Below are 25,110 nucleotides of genomic sequence, written 5' to 3'. Positions count from 1 at the left end.
TGGTGGAAGAAATAGAAATGCCGGCTGTTGCATCGAAAAGGAGAAGTAATCCTGCAATTGTTCTGAATCGAAACAGCTTTGAATGCATCGATGGTGTGCAAACTGCGCAAGAGAGAATACTTTATTTTGGATGTATTGGCATATTCATTAATCAACAATTGTTTAAGCGTTTAAAACGAAAGTCAGAATAGCGGTAGGATGGACGCTGGTGGACGGAATAGAAATGCCGGCTGCCGGCATCGAAAGGGAGAAGTAATGCTGCAATTGCAACTGCGTGTGGATGTTTACTTATCATTAAAAATTAGAATGTCGTACATGGCTTAACCGATAACAAAAGTATCTACAAGTAGTTTTCTTTTTCCAGATAATATTAAAATTAGAACATTTTACCCACAGCTGGAAAGTCGACGAGGTGTACCTTCAATCGTGTTCAGATATGAGCCCTTTATACATAGAAGAAAACATTCATTCGATGTTGCATTTGCATAGCACACAGCACCAATTGTAGCATTTTCATATCGCAAGATCTAAGCAAACTTTTTCACAACAGTTTTATCGTGAAGTGCATCATAATCCGAACCAGAAATGGATATGGATGAAGCCATCCAACACGTGTCTCAATTCCAACTGAACTTATGTACACCGGGCTATAAACGTACGCGAATGTGAACACTATTGACAGTTTCCTGTCCCATCTTTCCCAACACAACACTTCCACGAAAGGCCAGCTCAAAAGCCATTTAAACGTCACAAGAAACCCAAACGGGACGAACGCGTATTTCGGTCGCTCTTCCAAAAACAGTGCAAGTACCGTCATCCTTCTACATTATCAGTGCAACAACACCATGTCGGAAGTGAAAACCTACTCGCTGGCGGAGGTGAAATCCCACAACACCAACAAATCGACCTGGATCGTGATTCACAACGATATCTTCGACGTGACGGAGTTCCTGAACGAGGTAAATTCCGACGACGAGAAGTTTCACTACAGCCCAGGCACAGGCACAGGCACGCAGAGTGCTGAACCACCACACAACAGAGCGGCCTAGGACAGGAGGGTTTGGGTTTAGAAGTAGAAGAAGAGGTGATGCTTCCGGGTGGAACCTTGAATAGAAGTCTCTAGTGCGTCACATTCGTCAGCGCAATGGGTACAGATGACGGGTGCCACGAGTGTTAGATAGATAATCGTGCATTAATGCACCATCCGGTCTGTGAACATGCAAGATAAGTTAATGAACTGGGCAACCGTAACGCCAGGCCTGAGGCATTGTTGTTGTCATCTCGTTAGCGGAGAGAAATCGGTCCGCGAATTGCGTAACCGAGAAGACGCTGGATCATGGTGAATCGCCCGAAACAGCTTTTCCACCGCATGCGGCCGTTAGGGCCGTCTATTTGCAATGCAAACACAAGCAGAGGCAAGGGTGGTACAGTTTGCACCGGGCAAGATCTCGACTCGTGGACATTCAGGAGTCGTTTCAGTGAAGCGCTACATTAGAAGTGGTTAGTAGGTGGCGTATTTTTTCTTGCATATCATCTTTAACCATCGATGGAGACGATATTTGCAAATCATGCTCGATGATCAAAGTTCAAGGTTAGGGACCCACCTCGGTAGGAGCATCGGGGGTTGTATGACAGACTGGCGGAGAGAGTTTTGGTCAAATATGCGTACGTTTTGATTGGCCGCTAACGGAAGGCTGATTATTTTAATGTTTCCCTACACAGGCACAGAATTTATTGCTTGATTTACAATGGAGGCACCGCTGTAGATCATCTTGTCGATCACACATCAAGCACACGCCCTATCATTCCTGTTTTTTATACGATAGATGAATCTACTGCCACCAGTCAGTGCTTTATCAATATTTTTATGTGCCGTCGAGGAAGAGTAGTATTGCAGCAGGTTATTTGTTGTGAAAGTTTATATGGAGAGATTTGTGTGCGAGCGGCGGTAAGGTTGAAGATGATTAGGCGTACTGGAAATCTGTCCAGTTTAGCATCTTTAATAGCACCATCGTTTTCACTTATTGCACTTGCCACGGTAATTGCGCTTCGCGTGTACAGGTCGATCGCAAACTGAAGTTAACCTTGACGGGAATCGTGAAAACATGAACAATTGAGTATAACGCTACGGGTTCGACACGTTAATGGCTGTTTCGCTTGGCATATGCCTCGCGTATAACTTCTCTGCAAAACAGCTGTTCTAGCTCATGTTTCATAGGGTACAAGGTTAACAGACGCTGTGCAATCGAACGGAGGTTCGAAGAAAATATGTATGTTCCTTGCATTTATCGACATCGTCATGTTCATGTGATGAAATTTAACTTCGCCGTGATAGGATGTTATATTAAATCCTTATATTTCACGTGTGTCTTCAAGCATTTATCTGGTTTGTCATGTACGTTCAAGGGTGTAGAAATTTCCATCGTTATACCCATATACGATGTTAACCTGTGTGTACGATAAGATAAAGAAGTGTTGTCACCATGATTCGACAAACTTTGCTAGTGCAATCACTGAAACCGCATCGCCAAAAGAGGAGATACCCGGGAGCATGATGATTGTTCTTATTTTAAATAGATAAAGTTCGTGATGTGCTTAGGGCAGTAGAGCATTTTTTCCGACCCCCCGTGTATCCTAAAATGGACCCCTTTTGTCCTTAATTGTAGCATCCTGGTGGAGAGGAAGTGTTGCTAGAACAGGCTGGCAAGGAAGCGACAGAAGCATTCGAAGATGTAGGCCACAGCAGCGATGCCCGCGAAATGATGAAGAAGTTTAAGGTGGGCGAACTGATCGCTTCCGAACGCAAACAAATCCCAGTAAAGAAAGAACCGGACTGGAAATCAGAGCAACAGGATGATAAGTGAGTAATTAGCTTTTGTTTGTTTGATTTGCGAAAGAAAAAAAAACATATTACTATTAACGACTTATATATTTTTTTAAATTACAGTCAACTGAAGCAATGGATAGTGCCACTTATCCTGGGCCTCCTCGCAACCATTCTCTATCGGTTCTACTTCACCCAGTAAGAGGGTAGCTACATTTCCAAGTACATATTAAGTGGATGAAAGTTGAATGAATCGTGTGACACAAAGTAGAGGAAGAAAAAGCAGAAAATACCATCTGGGAACTGGAAATAGAGGATTGTTCATTCCAAAACAACACGAGGGCTACTTCTGATGCTGTTGCGAGTTGGATGTGTTGGAAAGCAAAAGAAAAATGCCAGAGAAGAAATGTAAGTCATGCACACACAGCTCTTATGATAGTTTCACTTAGGAATCGCAATACTGCAACAATTTGAGGAAGAACAAACTAGCCTTTTGAGGAACATCCCTTCAGTGAGGATTCAGAGTACATAGTAGCATTTCAGAACAAGGAACCAACAAAAAAACTGGGTAAAAAATCTAAACAAAGGCCAAGCATATTTAGAAGCGTAATTAATTTCACTATAAAACATACTATCAAAACTATTCAAATCTGTGAGCCAATTTTGAACGGAAACCATCCATACAACCGATCGAGCGACGATCGTGTTCGGTCGCGCAACGTGAGTTGTGCGGTGATTATGAATCAGCATATAAGTTCGCAATCGAAAGGAAAATCCGATATTCCTTACGATCGGTAGATAATGTACCTCTTTTTTTCTATGAAAAGTAGGATACCAAAGTTTCATCGACTGCCTTACATACAAAGAGAAGGAACGAGCGGCGAAGTAAACCAGGTATAGAGAGAGCCATCGGCATTAAAACAAGAATATTGTTATTTGCGATTACCTTTACATTGCTAGAGAACGCTAACAATCCAAACGCAAATGCTCGTTTTGGCGGAAATTCGTTTTGTTTTTGTTTTGTAGCAGAAAAGTGGCCAAGTGTAGCGATAGGCGGGTGTGCATTCATCGGTACTTTTTACTACTCTAGTGCGTGAATTGTTCCGTAAACATTATACATGTTAGGTTAAATGTTTTTACTGTTAAAATGTAACGTTGGGTGTAAGGGTGCCTATCCTTCCACGATCACGATCACACTAATGTCACGGCATACGGTTTGTTTTATTATTTCAACTATGGGAAAGGTTTAATGCTGTGTTTTTTTTATTTTAACGATGAAGCTTTTTTGTAAATCTTTTCTATGTGTCTAGTAAAATGGGGCGAACGTAACGCAATAAAACGAAAATTTATACACATACGATACGGATATGAATATTGGTTTGTTTGCACTGAAAATGACTATCGATGACCGGAGCTGTGCATGATTGTGAGTATAGCCAACAAAGTTTCTACTGATACAATTAAATATTTACTGCAAAACCACGTTTTATTATTAAAAATCTTTCTTTCCCTCTTTTCTGTGACTTCAGCACGTGCAAAATCTAAAACTCATCACCTTCATTATACTCTTCATCCGTTCCGACCGTATCACCAGCAACTTCCTCATAGTCCCGCTCAAGACAGGCAAGATCGTCGCGTGCTTCGGTAAATTCGCCCTCCTCCATGCCCTCACCCACGTACCAGTGTACGAATGCACGCTTCTTGTACATCAGATCGTACTTATGGTTCAGCCGAGCCCACGCCTCCGAGATGGCGGTCGAGTTTGAGAGCATACATACCGCCCGCTTAGGTCTGGCCAGCTCACTTCCCGGCAGTACCGATGGGGCTTGCTGGTTAATGCCGATCTTAAACCCGGTTGGACACCAATCGACAAAGTTGATGTGCCGCTTGGTCTTGATTGCTGCCACCGCTTCGTTCGTATCCTTCGGTACGACATCACCCCGGAACAGCATACAGCACGCCATGTACTTCCCATGGCGTGGATCACACTTGACCATCGTGTTTTCCGCGGTAAAGCAGGCGTTCGTTATTTCCGCCACCGAGCTGCTCTCGTGCGAAGCCTTCGAGGCCGATACGAGTGGGGCGTACGAAACGAGCGGATAGTGCACCCTCGGGTAGGGCACCAGATTCGTTTGGAATTCGTTCAGATCGACGTTCATCGTACCCTTGAAGCGTAATGAAGCGGTCGCCGACGAAACTACTTGCGCGACTAGCGCGTTCAGATCGGTATAGTGAGGTCGATCGATCTGCAGCGTCTTGGAGCAGATCTCGTACGTTGCCTCGTTGTCCATGATGAAGCAACAGTCGGCCGAGTTCATAGTCCCGTGCGTACACAGTACCGCGTTGTATGGTTCAACTACAGCGGTCGAAATTTTTGGTGACGGATACACCGCAAACTGTAGCTTGCACTGCTTGCCGAAGTCCATCGCGATCTGTTCGAGCAGCAGCGAGGTAAACCCGGACCCGGTTCCACCACCGAACGAATGAAACAAAAGGAAACCCTGCAAGCCACCGCACTGCTCCGACAGCTTACGTATCGTGTTCGAGACCCGCTCGATTAATTGCTTGCCCACGGTATAGTGTCCCCGGGCGAAATTGTTCGCCGCATCCTCCTTGCCCATTATCATGTATTCCGGATGGTAGAGCTGTTTGTACGAGCTGTTCCGGATGTCGTCTATGACGGATTCTTCCAGATCGATAAAAATGCTACGGGGCACCACACGTCCGGAGCGTGTGTCTTGGAAGAAGGCGGCCATGTTTTCCTCAACCGGTTGGTTCGGAGCCATCATACCGTCCGGCTGTACGCCGTGCTCGGTGGTGAACAGTTGCCAGCAAGCATTCCCGATCTGGCACCCGGCCTGTCCTACCTGGATCGAAATTACCTCACGCTGGGTAGGAGAAAGAAAAACGATTCAATTATGGGGCCACATCCACTGTGGTCAACTCACGCACGCACCATTTTACAACAGGACGCTCACAGCAAACGAAACGATAAAAGATAAACGATCTGCAAAGGACAATGACGGACACACGACTGATGCGCAGCGTGTAGCTACAGATCGGAGTAGCGGCGCACGTACAATGGTGTGAGAAATATATTCAAATAATGGATACGATACAACTCATACTAACCGATGGATAAGGGTTAGTAGTGCTTTGTTAGTAATCGTTACGTTCTATACAGCACTCATACTTTTCCATTGGTAACAACAATTAAAGGGTTTGGTGTCTTTTCTCATTCTGTTGTCGAAATATTTGGCAGTTTGATAAATTATTGTAATCCTGTTACTAAAAGTGCATTCGTAATATCATGTAAGTAACATATGCGAGATTGATGTACATGGCGTGAAGCTATAATGAAGAACTTAACAATTAATAAGGAACTTTAGCTATAATTGCTATGGTTTTTCATGCAAACAACATTGTTCGCTTCAATAAAGTAGCTCATCTTATACAGGTACCATTGTAAAACTTGGGAAAATGCCTTGATACGGTTGAGCTGACATCGGGATAACCTTCCCGGACGGTCGGGTGGATTATCATCGATGGATTTTTTTCCCAACATTTAAACCATTCAAGCTTCCTTCCCCAGCTGATGGAACACAGCCCGTAATCAGCACACAACATTGCGCATCCTTCCTGTTCTTTACGTCGAAATTTGCTCCCCGTCTGACCAAGCAGATTGCCAACGAAATGTGTTGTTATCAATAGCACAATTTTCCCATTGCTGATTTAAAACAAACCTACGGGTTTAAGTCTTCCGCAACGAGCCAACAATCAGTGTTTCGCTGTGTCTGGTGCGGACCAGTCGAAACATAAATCAAAAGTGAACAGAATCTAGTAAGATTTACAGTACAAAAAGACTGCTAAAAGGGAAGTTGTGCAGTTTGTATAAAAACTTAGCTAAATCGCAGTGTAACTGGTTTAAAAATGTTAAGATTGAGGACGCAAACGGTTGCAAAATTTAAAAATCATCTTTTCGGAGGTGATCAACGTGGTGCCATCTCGGCCGCAGCCATCGGAACCGCAAGCCGAAAATATGCGACCGAGAGTCCCTTTCCCGAAAGTGCTGATGTAGTAATTATAGGTTAGTATTTGTTTCTTATATAACTTATATGATCGCTAAAGATCACTAAAACTTTACGTGGTAAACATCTGAGATTCGATTTGAGCTGTTTGTTACACCGCTACCAATCTAGTTCAAGTGAGATTAAGCCGTACTCCGCTTGGGAATTTGATAATTTTTTCAACACTAAAGAGAAGCTCCGCAAAACGACGAGCATGTTGGGCTAACGGGGGGCGAAACAAAAACAGAAACACCAGCTCATTCAGCTGCTCAGTCTTTTGCATCCCGGACCCCCCTTCGAGGGAGCAGCTCGCAAGACACAATGGTCGATAACATTGTGACCTTTTGGCTGTAGCGATCAATCCGTCGACGATTGCTGATCCAGTGCGATTTTCGATTGACGTCGGCTTATGTTCCGGAGGAGAGGTTGGCTTGCATGAACTACATCCAGTACAAGTAGGTGCAACGTACACGAAACGATGTAAACGATCATGGTTGGTCAAAGTTCAGGGCGGCACTTATCAATCCGGTACGATCATCCATGCGTGTGTTTGCAGGTTTCTTTTCAGCGGCGGTTTCCTTTGTTTACAATCCACTTGTACCTGTTCGCGTTGTGTACTAATTGTCAAACTGCGTGCTTTTCCCACCAGGTGGCGGTTCGGCTGGATGTAATGCACTGTACCAGCTGGCGAAACGTGGCGTTCGCGCGGTATTGCTGGAAAAATCCAAACTAACGGCCGGCACAACGTGGCATACGGCTGGGTTGGTATGGCGTCTTCGGCCGAACGACGTCGAGATCCGGTTGCTAGGGGCAACGCGCGATCTACTGATGAGCCTCGAGGAGGAAACGGGACACAATTCGGGCTGGATCAACAATGGTGGACTGTTCATTTCACACTCACCGGAACGGTTGGACGAGTACAGCCGACTGGCCACGTTGGGCAAGTGCTTCGGAATCGAGTCACACATCATCGGACCGGAGGAGGCACAGAAGGTATTTCCCGCGCTAGATCCAAGCTCGTTTACCGGTGCGCTCTACTCACCCGGTGATGGGCTCGTCGATCCGGCCATGATGTGTACGGCCCTGACGAGGGGAGCCACCGCGAACGGAGGACGCGTGATCGAGGACTGTACCGTGACGCAGATCATTTCCGGTGAGAATCTGCTCGGCATGAAGGATGTGCGTGGTGTGATGACGAACAAGGGCACTATCCGGACGAACACTGTGGTGAATGCGACAGGTGTGTGGGGTCGCGATCTGATCGAACCTCTCGGTGTGTTTTTGCCGCTGATTCCCATGAAACACGCGTACGTCGTGTCGGAAACGATGGACACGATCCACCAGATGTTACCGAACGTGCGGGATCACGATTTCTCGCTGTACTTCCGCATCCAGGGCAAATCGATCTGCATGGGTGGGTACGAGAACAATCCGATCCTGCTCAACCGTGTGCCGGGTGACTTCCATTTCGGGCTGTACGATCTCGACTACTCGGTGTTCGATACGCACATACAGGGTGCGGTAAAGCTTTGTCCAGCGTTTGGAAATGCCGGCATCAAGAGCACGATCTGTGGCCCGGAATCATTTACGCCCGATCATAAGCCACTGATGGGTCCGGATCCGACGGTGAGCGGATTGTTCCACAGCGTGGGCTTTAATTCCGCCGGCATGATGCTCGGTGGCGGATGTGCCGAACAGCTGGCAAAGTGGATCATTAACGAGCGTCCCGATCGGCACATGTTTGCGTACGATGTGCGTCGCTTTACGCCGAAGCAGAAGAAGGCACTGAACTGGGCGACGGAGCGAAGCCACGAGGCGTACGCCAAAAACTATAGCATTGTATTTCCCCACGATGAACCGCTCGCCGGACGCAACTTTACCGTCGATCCATTCCACAAGGTAGGGCAAATTGGGAGGTGACCAAGTGTTGAAGACGCATGTGATGACGGTGTTGTATGTCCGTTCTAGCAAATGATACAATATGGCGCAGTTATGGAGGAGCGACACGGATGGGAACGTCCCGGGTACTTCCTGCCGGATGAAACGGTTGTAGTGCAACCGTACGATTGGTACGGGTATTACGACTATCCCAAGAACGCGAACACACACTACGAGGAAGCACTCAAGGGAGACTACCGGTTCGGATTCTCCGAGCATCACGACCTGGTAAGCCACTGTGATTCCGGGTGTTTCATACTTGTGTTTCATGGACATGATGTTTTTACGTTACAGATCGGAGAGGAAGCGCTCACCTGTCGACATGATGCTGCTCTGTTCAATCTGAGCTACTTTAGCAAACTGTTCCTCACTGGAAGTCAGGCTAAGGAAGCTGCGGAGTGGATCTTCACCGCCAACTTGGACAAACCAATCAACAAGTAAGGCTTCTAACTAGTGTTGGGTGACTCTGAATCTCTATTCCAAATAATCGTGAATCCTCGAAGAACCTCAAAGATTCATGAATCTCTCCGGAAATTCCTCGGATAGTCGACTCCTATCCACACTATCCAAGATTCATGTGAACGACTCTTCTATCTCACAGGACGGTCTACACCTGCGCACTGAACAAACAAGGCGGTGTGGAGGGCGATGTGACGGTTAGCATCGTGGAGTCGGGATTGGGTGGACTGCATGATCCCATTTTCAAGGTGAGTTCTGGCTTGGAGTTCCTGAAATCTTGGGAGATACATTAAGCGAGCTTCTCACATTTTCCTACAGGGTCGTGGGTACTACATCGTGGCTGGTGGCGCTTCCGCTTACCACACCAAATGTCACATACTGTCCGCCATTCAGGAGAAAGCGTTCCGTGCGGTCGTGAGCGATCACACCGAGGAGTTGGGTGTGTTATCCCTGCAGGGACCGAAAAGCCGCGACATTCTACAGAAGGTTACCGATTTTGATCTGGCAAATGAACAGCTGCTACCGTTGAACTCCACCGCCATACTGACGATCAAGATCAATCCACACTACAGCTGCACTGTGCGGGTGCTGCGGGTGAGCTTTGTCGGTGAGCTGGGCTATGAGCTGCACATCCCGGAGGAAAGCTGTAACGATGTGTATAACGCACTGATGAAGGCGGGCTATAAGGAGAGTCTGCGGAACGCGGGCTACCGGGCACTGTACTCGTTGAGCAGCGAGAAGGGCTACCATCTGTGGGGATTCGATCTACGCTCGGACGATACACCGATGGAGGCAAACTTGGGCTTTGTGTGTCGGAAAAATGGCGAGTACCAGGGTAAGGAGGTGGTGGATCGGCAGCGCGAAAATGGCGTCAATCGACGGTTGGCGTTTTTCACCGTTCGTGATCAGGTATGGCAGAACCCTTTTTTGCGTTTGTGGGAGCGTATTGAAATGCTTTTACAATTGTGTACTACTGTACAAGGTACCGATCTGGGGCTTGGAAGCGGTTTATCGCGATGGAGAGATCGTTGGACATCTGCGCCGTGGCGAGTACGGGTACACGCTCCAGAAACCGATCGGTCAGGCGTACGTGCAGCGTACCGATGGCAGCCCGATCACTAGCCAGTTTCTGCAATCGGGCCGCTACCAGATCGAGGTGATGGGCAAGCTGTACGATGCCGACTGCCATCTGAGAAGTCCGTTCGACCCGAAAGGTGAACGGTTGCTTGGAATATACAAATAAATAATCTCCCTTAGCCAGTAACTGCCAGTAACCCGCTAACTCCCACTGTGATGACATCCGGCTCAAATTTTCGGAAGGATTTCGAAAGGATTTATAGGGTCCAGGCTAGCTAGTACGGTTACGTTCGCTGACGCTTGCATAATTTATGGTCATCGCTTTCACCCCACTTGAACGCGTGAAACGCTCAACCACAAGCCAGGCTACACGCAATGATCGTGTTTGGTGGGAATGTTATCCGATCCTCACGCAATCTCTCTTTTCTGCGTTGCCGTTGTCCGACACTTGCGATCGAGGGTTCTCGATCTAACCCGAAGAAAGTAACAGGATCCTGGTGGTGTAGCACGGAGAATGGGGAAAAAAGGACGAACAGAAACTGTCAATGAGGTGATGGACCGCAAAGCATTGGAAAATCGGTTAAGACACACACACGCATACTTGCACCATTGAGTGATCCTCGATTCTCCGTGGGACGAGAGTAATAAATTGTTCGTAATTTGTCATAAAATTTTACAGCTCGTTTCATGACGACACGCGACACGGTGACGATGCGTAAGGGAATGTGTGGCGTATTGTTTCACTTGACTGTTTTTCTTGCCTTGCTTCCAGTTTGTGGAGTTTTTACGTGAGGAGTTTTCACGTATTAACACATTTTTATTGTTTTTCACAGAAGATTTATTTTAAGAGGACTCTAGACGAGTCAGGGGAGTCATACGAGGGGTTTGAGTCATTTAAGTAACTAATTTTTGTTAAACCATTGTGTTTAATAAATAATAACAAAATATCTCACTATTTACAAAGCCGATCTATATGATCGCGTGAAAATAATATTAATTACAAAGAATAGCAAATTATAGTTAAACAAAGGAGAACGACAAAGATAAAGGAAAATACCAAAGCAAAGCAGGAAAAATGGGAAAATTTCTAACTGTCCCTGCTTCACAGCAGCATACTGTATTTGCATATCTACAGATCACACATGCAAGTGAGCATAAATGAGTGGGCGTGGTTTTGCTGTTGTGGAAATATTCGATCTAGAACAAGAGGATCATTGTGGTTTGGTCTTTTGTACGTTTACCATTCGTGTTGAGCCTATTTCCATCGACAGTGGGTGATGACGATCGCTTATCCGTACGGTGTATCTTACAAGTGATTTTAGTAGAGAAAATTTAAATCGAAAGAAAACGAACCCAGTGATAAGGGGGACTAAAAGTTATGCTATATACAGTTCGTGCCGATAAAGTGTGCTAAACGCTCAAAATTTGTAGCTGTTATGTGATCGGTTTTAATGGAGAAGTGAACCGTTTTATGAAAGTGCCAAACAAACGTACGATACAAAAATGCCGAAACGGAAAAAAGCTCCCTCGCCTAAGTTTGATCTACTCGAAGATGGGTTTGATGATGATCTCAGCTCTAATGGTAATTTATCATCCTGCTAGTAGAATGGTGTTATACGTGAAATTGTGTCACATTTAACTACTATAGAAAGTGTAAAAAGTACTTTTCTTTATGATAACAGCTTCAACTTTCAAAGATTAAGAGGATAAGTTCCGGAAAGTTCGTGCTGCTTGTGTTAAAAATGCTTTATTTCTGTAGTTTACTGTATGTCACATGTGGAAACAATGCGGAAATTAGTATTAATCAATGTGAAATCCATTTGACGGTGAATAAACCCTAAAAGAAACTACACTTATCCTTGATTTAACTTTACAGTAACAACAGTATCCCAATTCGAAAGCCTTTTTGTTCTGTGTTGTAATTTCTTTTACCAATAAAAACTAATCATTTCAGCTATCAAAACCATACGACTGAGGCCTATAAGTTAATTAAACATTTGGCTATTAATTGAAAATTTATAATTAGATTTTTAATTTAAAAGAAAAAGTGTATATATACAAATTACAGCTCTTGATATTGTCAAATTGGTAATCATTGCTATTTACTTAAGTTTAATAAAAAGTTATTTAGTTGCAAAACCTAGCCCGCAAAAAGCAAAACATGCGACGTAGATGTTGCAAGTTGTAAATTTTGGAAAAAATAATATTAATTTGCTTCATTAAAACCCAAACTATTACTTAACTTACTTTCTTTAATATTGAAGAAAGTAGTTCAAATAGGACGATCATAGGTAATGATCTGTGATACAAGACCTTACAACAATAATGATTCAGTTTTATGAATTCTACTGCGTAGATCAATCAGTCCGGTGGTGCATTGGTAGCTGCGATCTGTCCACGACAGAACCGGATTCAAAAAAGATCCTCATGCCCTGAACTACTCTACTTCAGAAGTTAAGATCACATATGATCAGGTTAAGAGCCCAACACCATTGACAATAAAAGTTGTAGATTGGCTATACAATGTTGCAGATTGCGGAATGTAAACAAGAATTAAATATTGACAATGGTGTGGTGAGCATAAATAAAATACAGTTAGGAATATTCAGTGCAAAGTGTTCACCCTAATTAAAACCAATCTCTGAATGTTCCGAAGTAAAAGGAATTATTAAGACTAAGCTGAGATTAGTCATCTTCTTTACGGCATGCACAGGAGGTTCGTTACATCGAAATGAAACGAATATAAGATCGCAACTTAATTGTGTCAGGATTTGTTAATAAAATCATATAAAATCGTCCTCAGGTAGAGGTCCACAATTAGATTAACCCATTTTCTTCGCCATCTGATGGGTAAAGAATTTCTATCAGTACAATTTGTCCACGATCTGTTTAAAATGTATATAAAATAAAAATCAAAACCAATCGGTCATCTACAAAAACTGTTCTACCGTTTTCTCGTTTCCGCTGCGCGTCCTGGTGCAGACGATAAACCGGGAACACCGATCCAACGAAACGCAGCCAATGCACGCGAACGGGCACGCATGCGGGTACTGTCGAAGGCGTTCTTCAACCTGAAGCGAAACATCCCCTGGGTACCGGCGGACACCAAACTCTCCAAGCTGGACACGCTCCGGCTGGCCAAGAACTACATCACCTACCTGGCGGCCACACTGGACGGCCAGTCGGTGGAAGACTTTTCCACCAACCTGGCGCAACCACCCAAAACGGTAAGCCACCCAGCTCACCCTAACGTCATCCAGTAGGTTACAAGTCTATAAGGCAAGGTAAATTTAGCGATACAACGCAAAGAGCTGGCTTGGGAAAATTGACGACAACGAACGATCGTACGTGCGCGCACACAAACCAATTCCACCCTCTGACTGCCAGGTGGATCATTTCAACCGATACCGTACAGAGGTTGGCTGGGTCCGCTTCCTGATAGGCACCGCACGTACTGGTAATGGTACGAGCGCATATTTTCTTTTGCTCCGCGCCGCTCCGGCCGCCGTTCCCAGATCCCGCACACCGAAGCCGGTCGCAATCGATCGAGTGCTATAACTTTTCATCTCGGAAATGTGATGTTTACAAGTCATTAGAGATGAACAAATAGGCGATGGGATATGGTTTTTATGGCTATTCTCCCCTTAGCCAGCGGGATGGGAATAGTAGGCCGGGGAAAAGATGAAAGTGACTCATTAGTAAGGGCAGCCTTCGCATCCGTGCGATGTGTTCGTATGTCGTGGAAAATTCCGAACGTAAGTGAACGGAAAACCCACCCAAAAACGCACATAATTGCCTCCAGACCATTGGCGGAAAGGAGCGAAAGAAGGTGTAAAAGCGTGGAAAGCGATCGAAAAAAAAATCTCATCCACATATGACAGGATGGCAGGCAGCCAGTACGATATGATGAGCAGCAGCACTCAACGCACTCACACGCGTTTTCGAAGCCGCTTACATTTGGAAATGTGATGCTTTGACGTGCATTTTAATGACGAATGCCGGCTGCTATTGGATGCCTGTTGCAATGCGATGAGACCGTTCTTCGCTCGGTCGATTTTCCACCACAATTCATGCATCATGCGCATAGAAGATCACAATCCTTTCCAGGCCCATCCGTCTCCGGTGGACGAACGGACCTCACAGAGGCGTTTAATTGTTTAACAAAACGTCTTGTTTACGGGACCGCTGAAAAGCGATATCCAAACAAACACTTTGTGCGCCTTCGTGTAAACATGCGTTGTCTCATGCCGGATTGCGGAAACGATCGAAGGATGGTAATAAGGGCTCTTGAACGCATTTTAATGGCGTGTGGCGTTGCTACGGCAACGGCGCAAGCGATTAGCGGATGTGGAAGGATGTGATTATAGGATTATGGTAACATTTGATTGTTTATGGGATCGTTTATGTTAGTGTATTCTATTCATCGCCCACGATGATTTGTACGAGAAAGTCCGCAACGGAAATGGTTCTTCAAGAGCTCTTGTGCTATGCATTGCTTTGGCATCTTGCGCTGGACCTTGATTTTGACGCAAGACTAACTAACTAGTGTTGGGTAAATCTGATTCAGATTCATGAATCGGAATCTCTATTCCAAAGATCCACGAATCCTTAAAGATTCGCGAATCATCCACCCATGAATGGAACTGTTATTTCGCTTAAGGTCTTGAGGGATTCGATAAGTTACTTCTCTGAAGATTCATGAATTTTTTGGGAGCCGATTCCTTAAAATTATGTTTCAAGTGACAAAAATTACCCTCAATAGATTCAAGAAGACGCGATCTTCATGCTCCTATTCTGTGCTAGAAACTTCTAATAAATCCTGATAAAATTCTGATAAATACTGTGCTCACTGGAATGTCATCTGCCACTTTGGAACACAATCGTTTCCGGTACCGGTGCATTGGGCAACACCCGATGTTTATATTATCTGTACAGATGTTTTGGTTGTGCTCGGCGGTCATTTGATCGACGGTTTGGTACGTACTTGACGAAAGTATCATATTACCTACCGCATATTTAGCTATGATTTTGACAGCCACATTTAAAGGACCCTTCATAATGTTTCCTTATTAAAAAAAAAACCTCTAGTCGGCCGAATATATTCTCCATTCCCACCATAGATTAAATACGCAACGCAAACGTTCTACATTCTTGTTCTCTCTTCTTCTTGTTCAAGGCATGGCCTTTCATCTTCCAACAAGTTCAACCACACGAGACGGCCAAAACGAAACACCAGCAGACAACAACACCCCAGTCAACGTCGTCGTTCATAGCAACACCGCCGAATGTCGGTCAATCCACATGTTCCACCGATCCACAGCAGCCGAAGTGGCTCGACTATCATCAAAACGATGTCACCACCGGTGCCGTGATGTCGGAGAATATCAAATCACTAACCATCGCGCCAGCCTCGAACGGTTTGGTGGGATTCTCGGAAAACTTTGTCGGCTCTACGGCCAGCCTGGAGGGTGTGAACGATTATGGCGCGTTTGGTGATCCGTTGGGAATGGGGGCTAGATCTGCTACGCTTCACCAGGAGCCTCATCAGCACCGTCAGCAGCATTCGGTGGTTATGCAGCAGCAGGATCACCATCAACATCCCCATCACTACCCAACGGCCGGCGGCGTACCGATGCATAACGATGGTTGCCATGCTGGTGCTGGAGTTATTGGAATGTCCGGAACGTACCACCGGCAGCATATGGCCTCGATTGGCAGTGATTGACGCACAACGCGTTTGGGACTGGGAAGCGAAGAATACACCTTACTCTGTACTTATAGTATTTATACCAAAGGGAACTCTCAAAAGCAATTCTGACTATCTACTCTCAAAACCAAAGTATTAAATCGTATCCTATTACACGCAAATTTTATGTTTTTAAACGAAATAAATGCTTTAGCACGTGGCACCTAAAATAAAAGTGGTTTCCTTCGTTATTATGGATACTGTTTTAGGAGTTTGTTATTAAATTAATATAAAGAAAACAAAATCATAACTTTCGAAGCATTTAAGTAAGAGCTAATTTAACAATTTTACAAAACTTTAGAAATAGGAAAACATAAAAATGATGCACCTATTGTAATACACGTGCTGCCTACACGTGGCTCAATTGGTTTGAAAATTGAAGCTACAACCCTGTACTGCCGAGCTGTCAACAAGCAGGCGTTCAACTGTCAAAGCGCAAGCACATGGGCATTTGTTTACAGCACCGTGTCGCGTGTAGTCGCGTTTGCTGCCGGGCGTCGATTTTTCCTGTGAAAAAGTAAAATAATAGTGTCGGTACTCACCATGTCGGAAGCAGACGAACGGATGGAGATAGCCGAGGACCAAAACATTGACGATGCCGAGCTGGAAAATGCGAGCGACGATGATGACGATGAGGACGATACCGAACAGCAGGAGAATGGTGGCAAAGCACAGGTTTACCTTCCCGGGGGCGTCATGGGCCTCGATGAGGAACTGGTGTGCGATGAGTCGGCATACATAATGCTGCACCAGGCACAAACCGGTGCACCCTGTCTCAGCTTCGACATTGTGACCGATCCGCTCGGTGACGATCGGGAACAGTTTCCACTGACGGCGTACGTTGTAGCCGGTACGCAAGCGGCTCGTACGCACGTCAACAGCGTGATCGTGATGAAGATGTCCAATCTTACCAGAACGTCCAAACCGTCCGATGGTGGTGAATCGGATGAAGAGGAAGTGAGCGATGACGAGGACGTGGGTGAGGATCAAACGCCCGTTCTGAGCAGCGTGATGATTAAACATCCCGGATGCGTAAATCGGCTGCGTGTGACCACGTTCGGTAACTCGCAGTACGTAGCATCGTGGAGCGAGATGGGCCGGGTGCACATTTACAACATCAACGAACAGCTGGCCGCACTTGATGATAGCAAAGCGAGACAGTCCTACCAACAGAACAAGACCGGCGATGGGGTGAAACCGGACTTTACCTTTTCCGGCCACCAGAAGGAAGGTTTCGCCATTGACTGGTGTACGACGACTCGTGGCATGCTGGCGACGGGCGACTGTGGACGAGACATACACATCTGGCGACCAAATGATAAGGGTTCGTGGAACGTCGACCAGCGACCACTGGTGGGTCATACGGACTCGGTCGAGGACATTCAGTGGAGTCCCAACGAAGCGAACGTGCTTGCTTCGTGCTCGGTAGATAAGTCGATCCGGATCTGGGACTGTCGGGCAGCTCCATCGAAAGCGTGCATGCTTACGGCTGAGAAAGCACACGAGAGTGATGTGAACGTCATCAGCTGGAACCGCAATGAACCACTGATTGCAAGCGGTATGTTAAACCGGGGTCCCTTTTTTATTATGTTGATGCTCAGGCAGTTTATTTCTTTTCTCTCCTCATCCTTCAGGTGGCGATGATGGTGTGCTGCAAATCTGGGATTTGCGACAATTCCAGTCGAAAACACCGGTGGCCACATTCAAACATCACACCGATCACATAACAACGGTCGAGTGGCATCCGAAAGAGTCCACCATATTGGCGTCCGGAGGTGACGATGATCAGATCGCACTTTGGGATCTATCCGTGGAGCAGGATGACACGGACGATACGAAAAATGATCCGAACCTGAAGGAACTGCCACCGCAGCTGCTGTTTATACATCAGGGACAGAACGAAATCAAGGAATTGCACTGGCATCCGCAGCTGAAGGGTGTAATACTGTCGACGGCACACACGGGATTCAACGTTTTCCGTACGATAAGTGTTTAGAGGATAACCGTAAGATACATGCGTACATTGAAAAGGGCACGGCACTGAAGCGTGTGTCGATGTATATTGCCAAACAAACAGAATTGTGTTTCTTTTATTCACACGCACTATTCTCCACATCGTCATCGGCAGGACTCTCTTGTTTCATTTGATCGATTTGACTGATCATCGCTAGATTTACCAGATGGCGCATCGTTGGTCGACCGTGCGGACAGTTCTAAAACATTCAAATAGCAGATTAGTGTATTTTAAGTGGATCCGCGTCATGGCGTACACATACCCACGGTTGATCAATTTCGCCCATGTGCCGAATGAGCCGCTCCATTTCACGCCCCGATAGAGCCCTTCCAATCATGACGGATTTCCGGCAGGCACGGGATGCAAACATTGCCCGCACTCGTGACGGCCGACAGACCGTGTTCGGTGCGTCCTGTAGCATGAAGATCAGCTCGTCTATATCCTCTTTGCCGAACTCCCAGTTGCGGCTGTACGGTTTCGCTATAAGGCGCACCTTTCTCGTTGTCGGTGCTGCTCCATCCACCTCGAACTTGAAACCATTCATTTCGAAAATGTCCAAATTATCGATCAGTACCATCTCGTTGACGGCGGTCAGTTCGAGTGGTTGCGGCACGACTAACCGTTGGTTCTGCAGCACCGTCGTACGTTGGAGATCCTCAAAGTTGTACTTCTCGTCCGTGGCGTGCTGATCGACGATAAACAGATCGTCCCCGAGCCGTACGATGATGAAGCCGAGATTGAACTGTCCCACAATTTCCATCGTCGCAAAGTCGGTTTTAGTTATCTCGGTTTGGAGCTCACTTTCGGCGGCCTTATTACTCGTTGGGTTTATTTTGCTTTTGAATCGCAATCGGGACAGTGTGGTGTGGTCAGCGGATCGACTGGATTGTAGCGTTTGTTCACGGGCGATAAGCTGTTCTAGGGATTCCAAGGTGACGGACAGTTGCTGCGAATTGCGGTGTCGCATATCGTCTTCGCCATCGGATAGTTCATCGTCCACCAGGATCGTTGGGCCGGAAATGGTAGATGCTACGCTGGTATCGCTCAATTCTCGCTTGATCGGAGCAGCAAACTGGTTGAGGGAAAGCAACGATTCGGAGCTAGTCTCTCGTTTGATTTCCACGCCATCGGACGGAGTAGTTGTGGCACTGGATTGCGATAACGAGTCGACCGAATCGGTACCTTCCTGTTGGCAACTCATCAAGGATATTAAATCGGTGACAGATTCCTGAGAGGAAGATGCAACCGGTGCATTCGCACTGTGCTTGGTTGGAATTTCAAGCCCATCAGCCGGCTGCTGGCTGTTTGTACAGCGTATGATTTTAACCGTGTCCTTAGCATCATTTTCAACCTCTTCCATGTTGAACGGTTCCCTGAGGATGGTCAAATCGTACGGGTTTTCTTCGCGTTTCACCTGTTTAGTCGTACGCATCTCTTCCTCATCGAATGAACTATCCGTAACACTACTATTGGCGGTTTTTTGGGTAGCTTTAGTGATGTTTAAAAAATCTATCATTTTCTGTAATCCACCATTGCCGGTGGAGGTTCTTTTCCGTTTCATACCTCCACCAGCGGCAACAGTGTGGGAAGCATTTGCTTTCGGTGCTTGGAAAGTGAAGAGCATATCACCGGCCGTGCATTTGTCTGTGTTTGAACTTACATCGAGAAAATCTTCCTGCTCATCCTCATCATCATCATCATCGTTGCTTGCGTCCGGTTCCTTTCCGGATGGAAGCGATATGTTAAGCAACCGGCTCGAATCGCTTAGATTGTGATTTTGCATTTTAAAAGAGGACGGTACGCCGTCGAACGTTTTCCGGATCGATTTTCTTATCGCTAGCATTAGGATCTTTTCGTTGTTCACCAGCACCTGGCGCTTGTCGGGGGTCAAATTTACGTCCACCTCCGAACGGTCCAGCATGAGATTCAGGTACACGAACGGATGCTGATGAACGTTGTACCGATGGTACGCATCGTTGATTAGCTTGCTGATCTGCTTCGGTTCGCAGGGTCTGGAATTGATGAAGAAAAACTGTCGATCCTTGCTGCTGCGGCCCGATCCATGCGCACAGCTGGAAATGTATCCATCGATCGTGTACCGAGATAGATTGAACTTGTCCACTTCCTCCTGTGTCAACGATAGGCTATCCTCAAAGTCACTCGAGTTAAGATCCTGTATTTTACCATTGCTACCGATGCAGGGTACGAGTTTCATCAGCTCTGCCGTCTGTTTCGTACCAAACAGGGCTGTTACATTGTCCAGCACTTGCATCGAGCCCTGCGTACTCATTATGACTGATTTAGCCCCCTTCGCCGTGTAGTTGGTGCAGATGATGCGTACGCCAACCGACACGAGACAGTAGGCCTGCAGTATCTGACACATGCGAAGAAATTCTCGTTTGATGTTGCGCTGAAATTCTTTCTTTCTTACCGGCAGCGTGGCGAACAGATTCGTCAGACTGACCGTCGTACCGATCGGTCGAGCACAGGGCGTACGGGTTTTAATTCGCCCTTCGTGATTGAGCGTTATCTTGGTGGCGTGCTGTGCCGTACTGTGGCGCGTCGTAATTATCATATCCGAAAGCGCACACAGTGAACTGAGCGCTTCGCCCCGAAAACCAAACGTCTCGATTGATTCTAGGTCGGTAAATTCCTTCAGCTTGGAGGTATGGTATTTGGCCGCTTAAACGATACAAGGAAGCTGTAGTTATTCACCATTCCATCTGTAAATTGGAGGCCTTACGTACTTAATCCTTCAAAATTTTTCTCCTCCACACCGCTACCGTTGTCGGACACTTCCAGCAACTCGGCACCACAAGCGCGCAGTTTCACCTCGATAAGCGAGGCGCCGGCATCCAGCGAGTTTTCAACCAACTCCTTTACCGCTATAGCTAAGTTTAATACTACCTGTAGGACGACCGAAACGGGGGTTATTACAATGCAGTAGGTGCATTTTAAACTAATCACCATCTTACCTGCCCGGAACATATGCGATGGACCGTCTCCTTGTCGATAGCGTTTATTTTGCTGGATTGCGCTGTTGTTGCCGGCAGCATCGGGGGTTCCATTTCTTCGGACATGTTGGTGTTTTACGAACTAAGCACATAAAATCAGGATATAAAATAAAAACCTTACAAAAACACTTAAAATCTTCTGCACACCATCGATACCGGTGCGACGTAAACATGTAAACATCATAAATGGTGCGCGCGCTTTGTAAAGCATCGTTTACACCGCTAATGTTGAGCTGTCAAAAAAATCGTTACCGTTGGCGTGAGCACGTGTTCGATGTAATGTAGTTAAATAAATGCTTCTTTATGATTTTAATAAGATATCGCCATCGAACCGTCTCAAATCAAGATGATAAATTAAAAAATGTGAAGAAAATAAACTTGTCACAGTATTTTCGAATATTTTTTTATTTTTTCACTTAATTTCTTCCTCCATTTCTATCCACCTGTTCTTTTGTTTCGGAATCGGCTCTGCTTATCTGTTAATTACTGCTTTTTTTGTTTTGTTTCCTTGTTTTTTCTTCTCTTCTGCCTTTGCATTTTGTTTCCTGATCGTGATCAATAATCCATCTTCTCCACGATACCCCCTTTTTTTGCTAGCGATAAATTATATGCAGCTTGACAAATTTTGTTATCGTTTGATTCGTTCTTTATCATTTAAATGGAGTTATATGTTGTAAAGGTGTGATAGTATGGTACGAGTGTGTTTTTTTGGTTTTAAGATTTCCTTTGAAGGTGAACGTGTGTGATTGTTTAGTGTGTAATTTTATTTCTTGTTTTATTGTTGCATTTTTGTTTTGTTTTGTTGTTTGTTGTCTCTCGCTTTGTGTGATTGTTTTTTTTCTGTTGGTTGCTAGATCATTTTCGTAAGATTCTTTAGTGTTGGGTTTGTTATAATGCTTTACTGTGTTACTTAGTTTACTTCTTGATATCGCTAACCCGTACCTGACCGTAATGGACAAGCTGGCGAGAGAGTTAGTGGATGAGGCAACATTGTTGCACGTTCTGTTGATGTTGGTTGATACGAAGGATATACGGCTTACCGGGTTGGTGGAGTGGTTTAGTGTTTACGAGTGTTTTTTGCTAAGTGAGTGTTGTTGTTTTTTTTTGGTTCGTGCACAATGTTCTCCCTTTTACTACTCGTGCCCGGTTGTCCAGGCGCGTGCTACACCGTCCGCGTCACCTTCTCCCATCAGTGACTTCCCCTTCGCTGCACTGCTAAATTTTGCTGCTTTTTATATAAGTGATTTTCGTTTCGTTACGGTTGCACTATGCTGATTGGTTCCAGTTTTAACTAGATTAACTTACGATTTGTTTAATTTGCTTCTCACTTATGTTCATTTTTCATCATGTTTTTTTTTGTTTTGCTCTAAAAATTGTTCGTTTACTACCGTGTTACACTTATCTTTCGCATCCTTCTCTCCCTGCTTCGCAAACTGGCTCCATTTTGTATAAGCTACGATTTTATTTTATTATAATGGCTAAAGGGAACCTATTATGTGTGTCGCTGCCGCCTGCATCTGAGTGTGGTAGTGTTTCAGTATGAGTGTGTGTAAGTGTGTTTCGGCGTGTTTCTCATGCATATATGAAGGAATCGGGGGAAAACGGTTGCTCAAATATCCGCGCTTTCCGATTCCGAATGTTCCTTTAAAATAGTTTAGTATTTTCAAGTGTTTAAAGAATTACTATGATAAACTAGCTTCATCATGTTTGCACTGTACTACGCATAGTGTGCCTCTTTGCTTGTTCGCCACTTGGTTTGTTTTAACATATTCGTTTGTTTATCATTCCTATATTGTTGTAGTGTAGGTGTGTGTGTGTTTTCTTTGTTTGCTCTGTCGGCCCCTGCTATACATTTACCTCACGTTTGCGATTTATTTGTTATTAATTTAAATGTTTTTTTTGTTCTGTTCACTTACTTCCTTACTTGTTATCACTACGGTATAAATTGCAAAATGAAACAAAACATATGGCTTCAGACAGTCCAGGTGAAAAGGAAGATCTACCAAATGTGTGGAACAATAGGAAAGCGTAAACGAACGAAGAAAAGTATGAAGCATAACGTCAAACAGTCGTTGCATAAATTTGTTTTTTGTTGTGCTGGAATGAGGACCCCGAGGGGCTGTGACATACTTTCCCGCACGTTGCATGTGGGAAAATCACCCTTTTTCCAAACAGGCGGGAAAAAGGAAAAAAGCTACAAGTTTGTGCGCCACGTGGCCACCATGAAATAGGAAATTTGTATAGAGAGAATTTGTTTTGCAAGGTTATTTTCTTTCCTTATTCAATTTGTTCGTTGTTCTGGCATGAAAATGATTGCTCATTAGAAGGTTAGGTACAGTAGAAACAGAAGGCCAAAAAACACTGCTACTGTGATCAGCATTCGGGAAGGTTCGGGAATGCGCTGTACTAACACCAGCTTAACATTAGTTGGCATTGCATTAACGCAGGAGCAAACGGGTTTAGAATATTGCAATGCAACACAGCAACGTAGCCTACTTGTTTCAGCTACAAATTTGTTAGCCCTCTAGGCAGCGTAACAACGATGATATGATTGCACCCACTCGTGCGTTTCACCAACTGAGCTTTTGAGTACCTTTTCTATTGTTTCGTGTAGGTTCCGTGGTTGCTTTCTGCTGTTATTTAAATGTGACCAGTTACCTTACGATTACGTTCACTACTACTATGTTATGTAATCTTTTCCTGGGGTTTTGTGTGTTTTGTTTTATAAATAAAATACTTTCCCTCCCTGCTGCAAACACTCGGGAGGAAAAGCAGCACTCATCTGCACATCGAATGCGTCAATAGCTAAATTGTCACAACGGAAACAGGTAAATAAATCAAAAAATAACAAAACAAAACGTATCTCTAACAGAAAGTTAAGCTATGTTTTCTCTACTCCACCAAACGAGTTAAGAATAAACTGCCCCATTTCAACAAGTATGCAATTAGTCTAGTTAAGTAGCTACGGTTTTTACTCTTGGTGCTGTAATAGTAGTTTTCCATCGGGTTTTTGTTGTTGATGCGTTAAATATTAGCTCATGCTCAATTACTCAGTGGAAAGTTGAAAACACTGTCCACGGTTCTGTTTCCTCTTTCTCTTGAATCGAGAGTGACCCAGCACGCCCATATTTGTGCCTGTTTGCATTGTTCTTGCACTGCTTCTTGGAGCGTGAATGTTATCGATTCACTGCAGCGATGCAAATAGTTCTCTTTTGTTTCTACTCTGGTTTTTTGTTAAATATATTTTTACAAAACACTACCACCAAACCCACCCGGCTAACGCTTGGTTTCTCTTTATTGCAATTCTACCGCGTTTCACTACGTCCAGAGTTCCTACGGCCGAGCGGATCTCGGGATTAGAAAAATAAAAGTTTTGGATTAGGTTAAACCTGTTCTCTTTCTCTTTCACTTTCTGCGCACTCGCACACAAACACAACAACTTCGTGGTCCACCGTAAAACAGGAAACATGGAAACGAGACAAAACAGAACAAAAGCACGTTTTGTAAGCGTATCATCAAGGATACAATGCCTTTTCGCTTCGCTCATATCAACTTACCATCGTTTCCGAAAAAGCATACATGAAAAACAGTTACTAAACACACTCAAAATGTACCCATACACTCACAGATGCACTCGCACACACATACACATAAGTACGCACGCGTACTTGAGAAGAGCACCCGACCTAACATACAATCACCGATCCAGATAAAATCACCACATGCTTGTATAAAACATTAAATAATGCTCGTTTATGTCTGTGAGTGTGCGTTTTGTTTTGCTTCTTTTTTGTAATTGGGATTTTTTATCTTCTGTTCATTCCTTTTTCATTAGCTCATGTGTTGTGTTTTGTGTTTCTTCCATAACGTTTTGTTCTCTTATTTCGTCTTCTTTCTAATTTTACTTTGTTATTTCTCGTTTTCTACTTCGTGTTCACTGTCTACAACGTTCGTATTGATACGCTTACCGT

The 25,110-nt window shown here is 44.9% G+C and overlaps 6 protein-coding genes across 6 annotated transcripts; 4 read left to right on the top strand and 2 right to left on the bottom strand.

Moving 5' to 3' along the window:
• Positions 1–756: 756 nt before the first annotated feature.
• LOC128302436 (cytochrome b5) lies at positions 757–4,184 on the top strand. Its single transcript, XM_053039257.1, has 3 exons — positions 757–959; positions 2,667–2,860; positions 2,948–4,184. Exons 1-3 carry the CDS (start codon positions 846–848, stop codon positions 3,024–3,026), a joined length of 387 nt encoding a protein of 128 aa, XP_052895217.1. The 5' UTR covers positions 757–845; the 3' UTR covers positions 3,027–4,184.
• A 107-nt stretch (positions 4,185–4,291) lies between these two features.
• LOC128302435 (tubulin alpha-8 chain-like) lies at positions 4,292–5,852 on the bottom strand. Its single transcript, XM_053039256.1, has 2 exons — positions 5,781–5,852; positions 4,292–5,712 (listed from the first exon to the last, which is right to left on the bottom strand). The coding sequence occupies exons 1-2, from the start codon at positions 5,781–5,783 to the stop codon at positions 4,366–4,368; spliced, it is 1,350 nt and encodes a 449-aa protein (XP_052895216.1). The 5' UTR covers positions 5,784–5,852; the 3' UTR covers positions 4,292–4,365.
• Positions 5,853–6,754: 902 nt separating this feature from the next.
• Positions 6,755–10,531, top strand: LOC128304153 (sarcosine dehydrogenase, mitochondrial). The gene is made up of 7 exons (XM_053041302.1): positions 6,755–6,911; positions 7,541–8,790; positions 8,860–9,057; positions 9,124–9,266; positions 9,431–9,536; positions 9,607–10,197; positions 10,271–10,531. Exons 1-7 carry the CDS (start codon positions 6,755–6,757, stop codon positions 10,529–10,531), a joined length of 2,706 nt encoding a protein of 901 aa, XP_052897262.1.
• Positions 10,532–11,868: 1,337 nt separating this feature from the next.
• On the top strand, positions 11,869–16,090 carry LOC128304563 (uncharacterized). The gene is made up of 3 exons (XM_053041761.1): positions 11,869–11,947; positions 13,348–13,592; positions 15,542–16,090. Exons 1-3 carry the CDS (start codon positions 11,869–11,871, stop codon positions 16,088–16,090), a joined length of 873 nt encoding a protein of 290 aa, XP_052897721.1.
• Positions 16,091–16,575: 485 nt separating this feature from the next.
• On the top strand, positions 16,576–18,182 carry LOC128303974 (glutamate-rich WD repeat-containing protein 1). Its single transcript, XM_053041082.1, has 2 exons — positions 16,576–17,669; positions 17,746–18,182. The coding sequence occupies exons 1-2, from the start codon at positions 16,655–16,657 to the stop codon at positions 18,105–18,107; spliced, it is 1,377 nt and encodes a 458-aa protein (XP_052897042.1). The 5' UTR covers positions 16,576–16,654; the 3' UTR covers positions 18,108–18,182.
• Positions 18,170–21,299, bottom strand: LOC128300254 (mismatch repair endonuclease PMS2). The gene is made up of 4 exons (XM_053036257.1): positions 21,101–21,299; positions 20,873–21,032; positions 18,388–20,807; positions 18,170–18,324 (listed from the first exon to the last, which is right to left on the bottom strand). The coding sequence occupies exons 1-4, from the start codon at positions 21,203–21,205 to the stop codon at positions 18,202–18,204; spliced, it is 2,808 nt and encodes a 935-aa protein (XP_052892217.1). The 5' UTR covers positions 21,206–21,299; the 3' UTR covers positions 18,170–18,201.
• Between the last annotated feature and the right edge of the window lie 3,811 nt (positions 21,300–25,110).

This window comes from Anopheles moucheti, chromosome 3 (genome assembly GCF_943734755.1).
Source record: "Anopheles moucheti chromosome 3, idAnoMoucSN_F20_07, whole genome shotgun sequence".
Classification (NCBI taxonomy): Eukaryota; Metazoa; Arthropoda; class Insecta; order Diptera; family Culicidae; genus Anopheles; species Anopheles moucheti.
The sequence above is the reverse complement of the archived record's forward strand: the minus strand, read 5'-3'. Positions and strand labels throughout refer to the sequence as shown.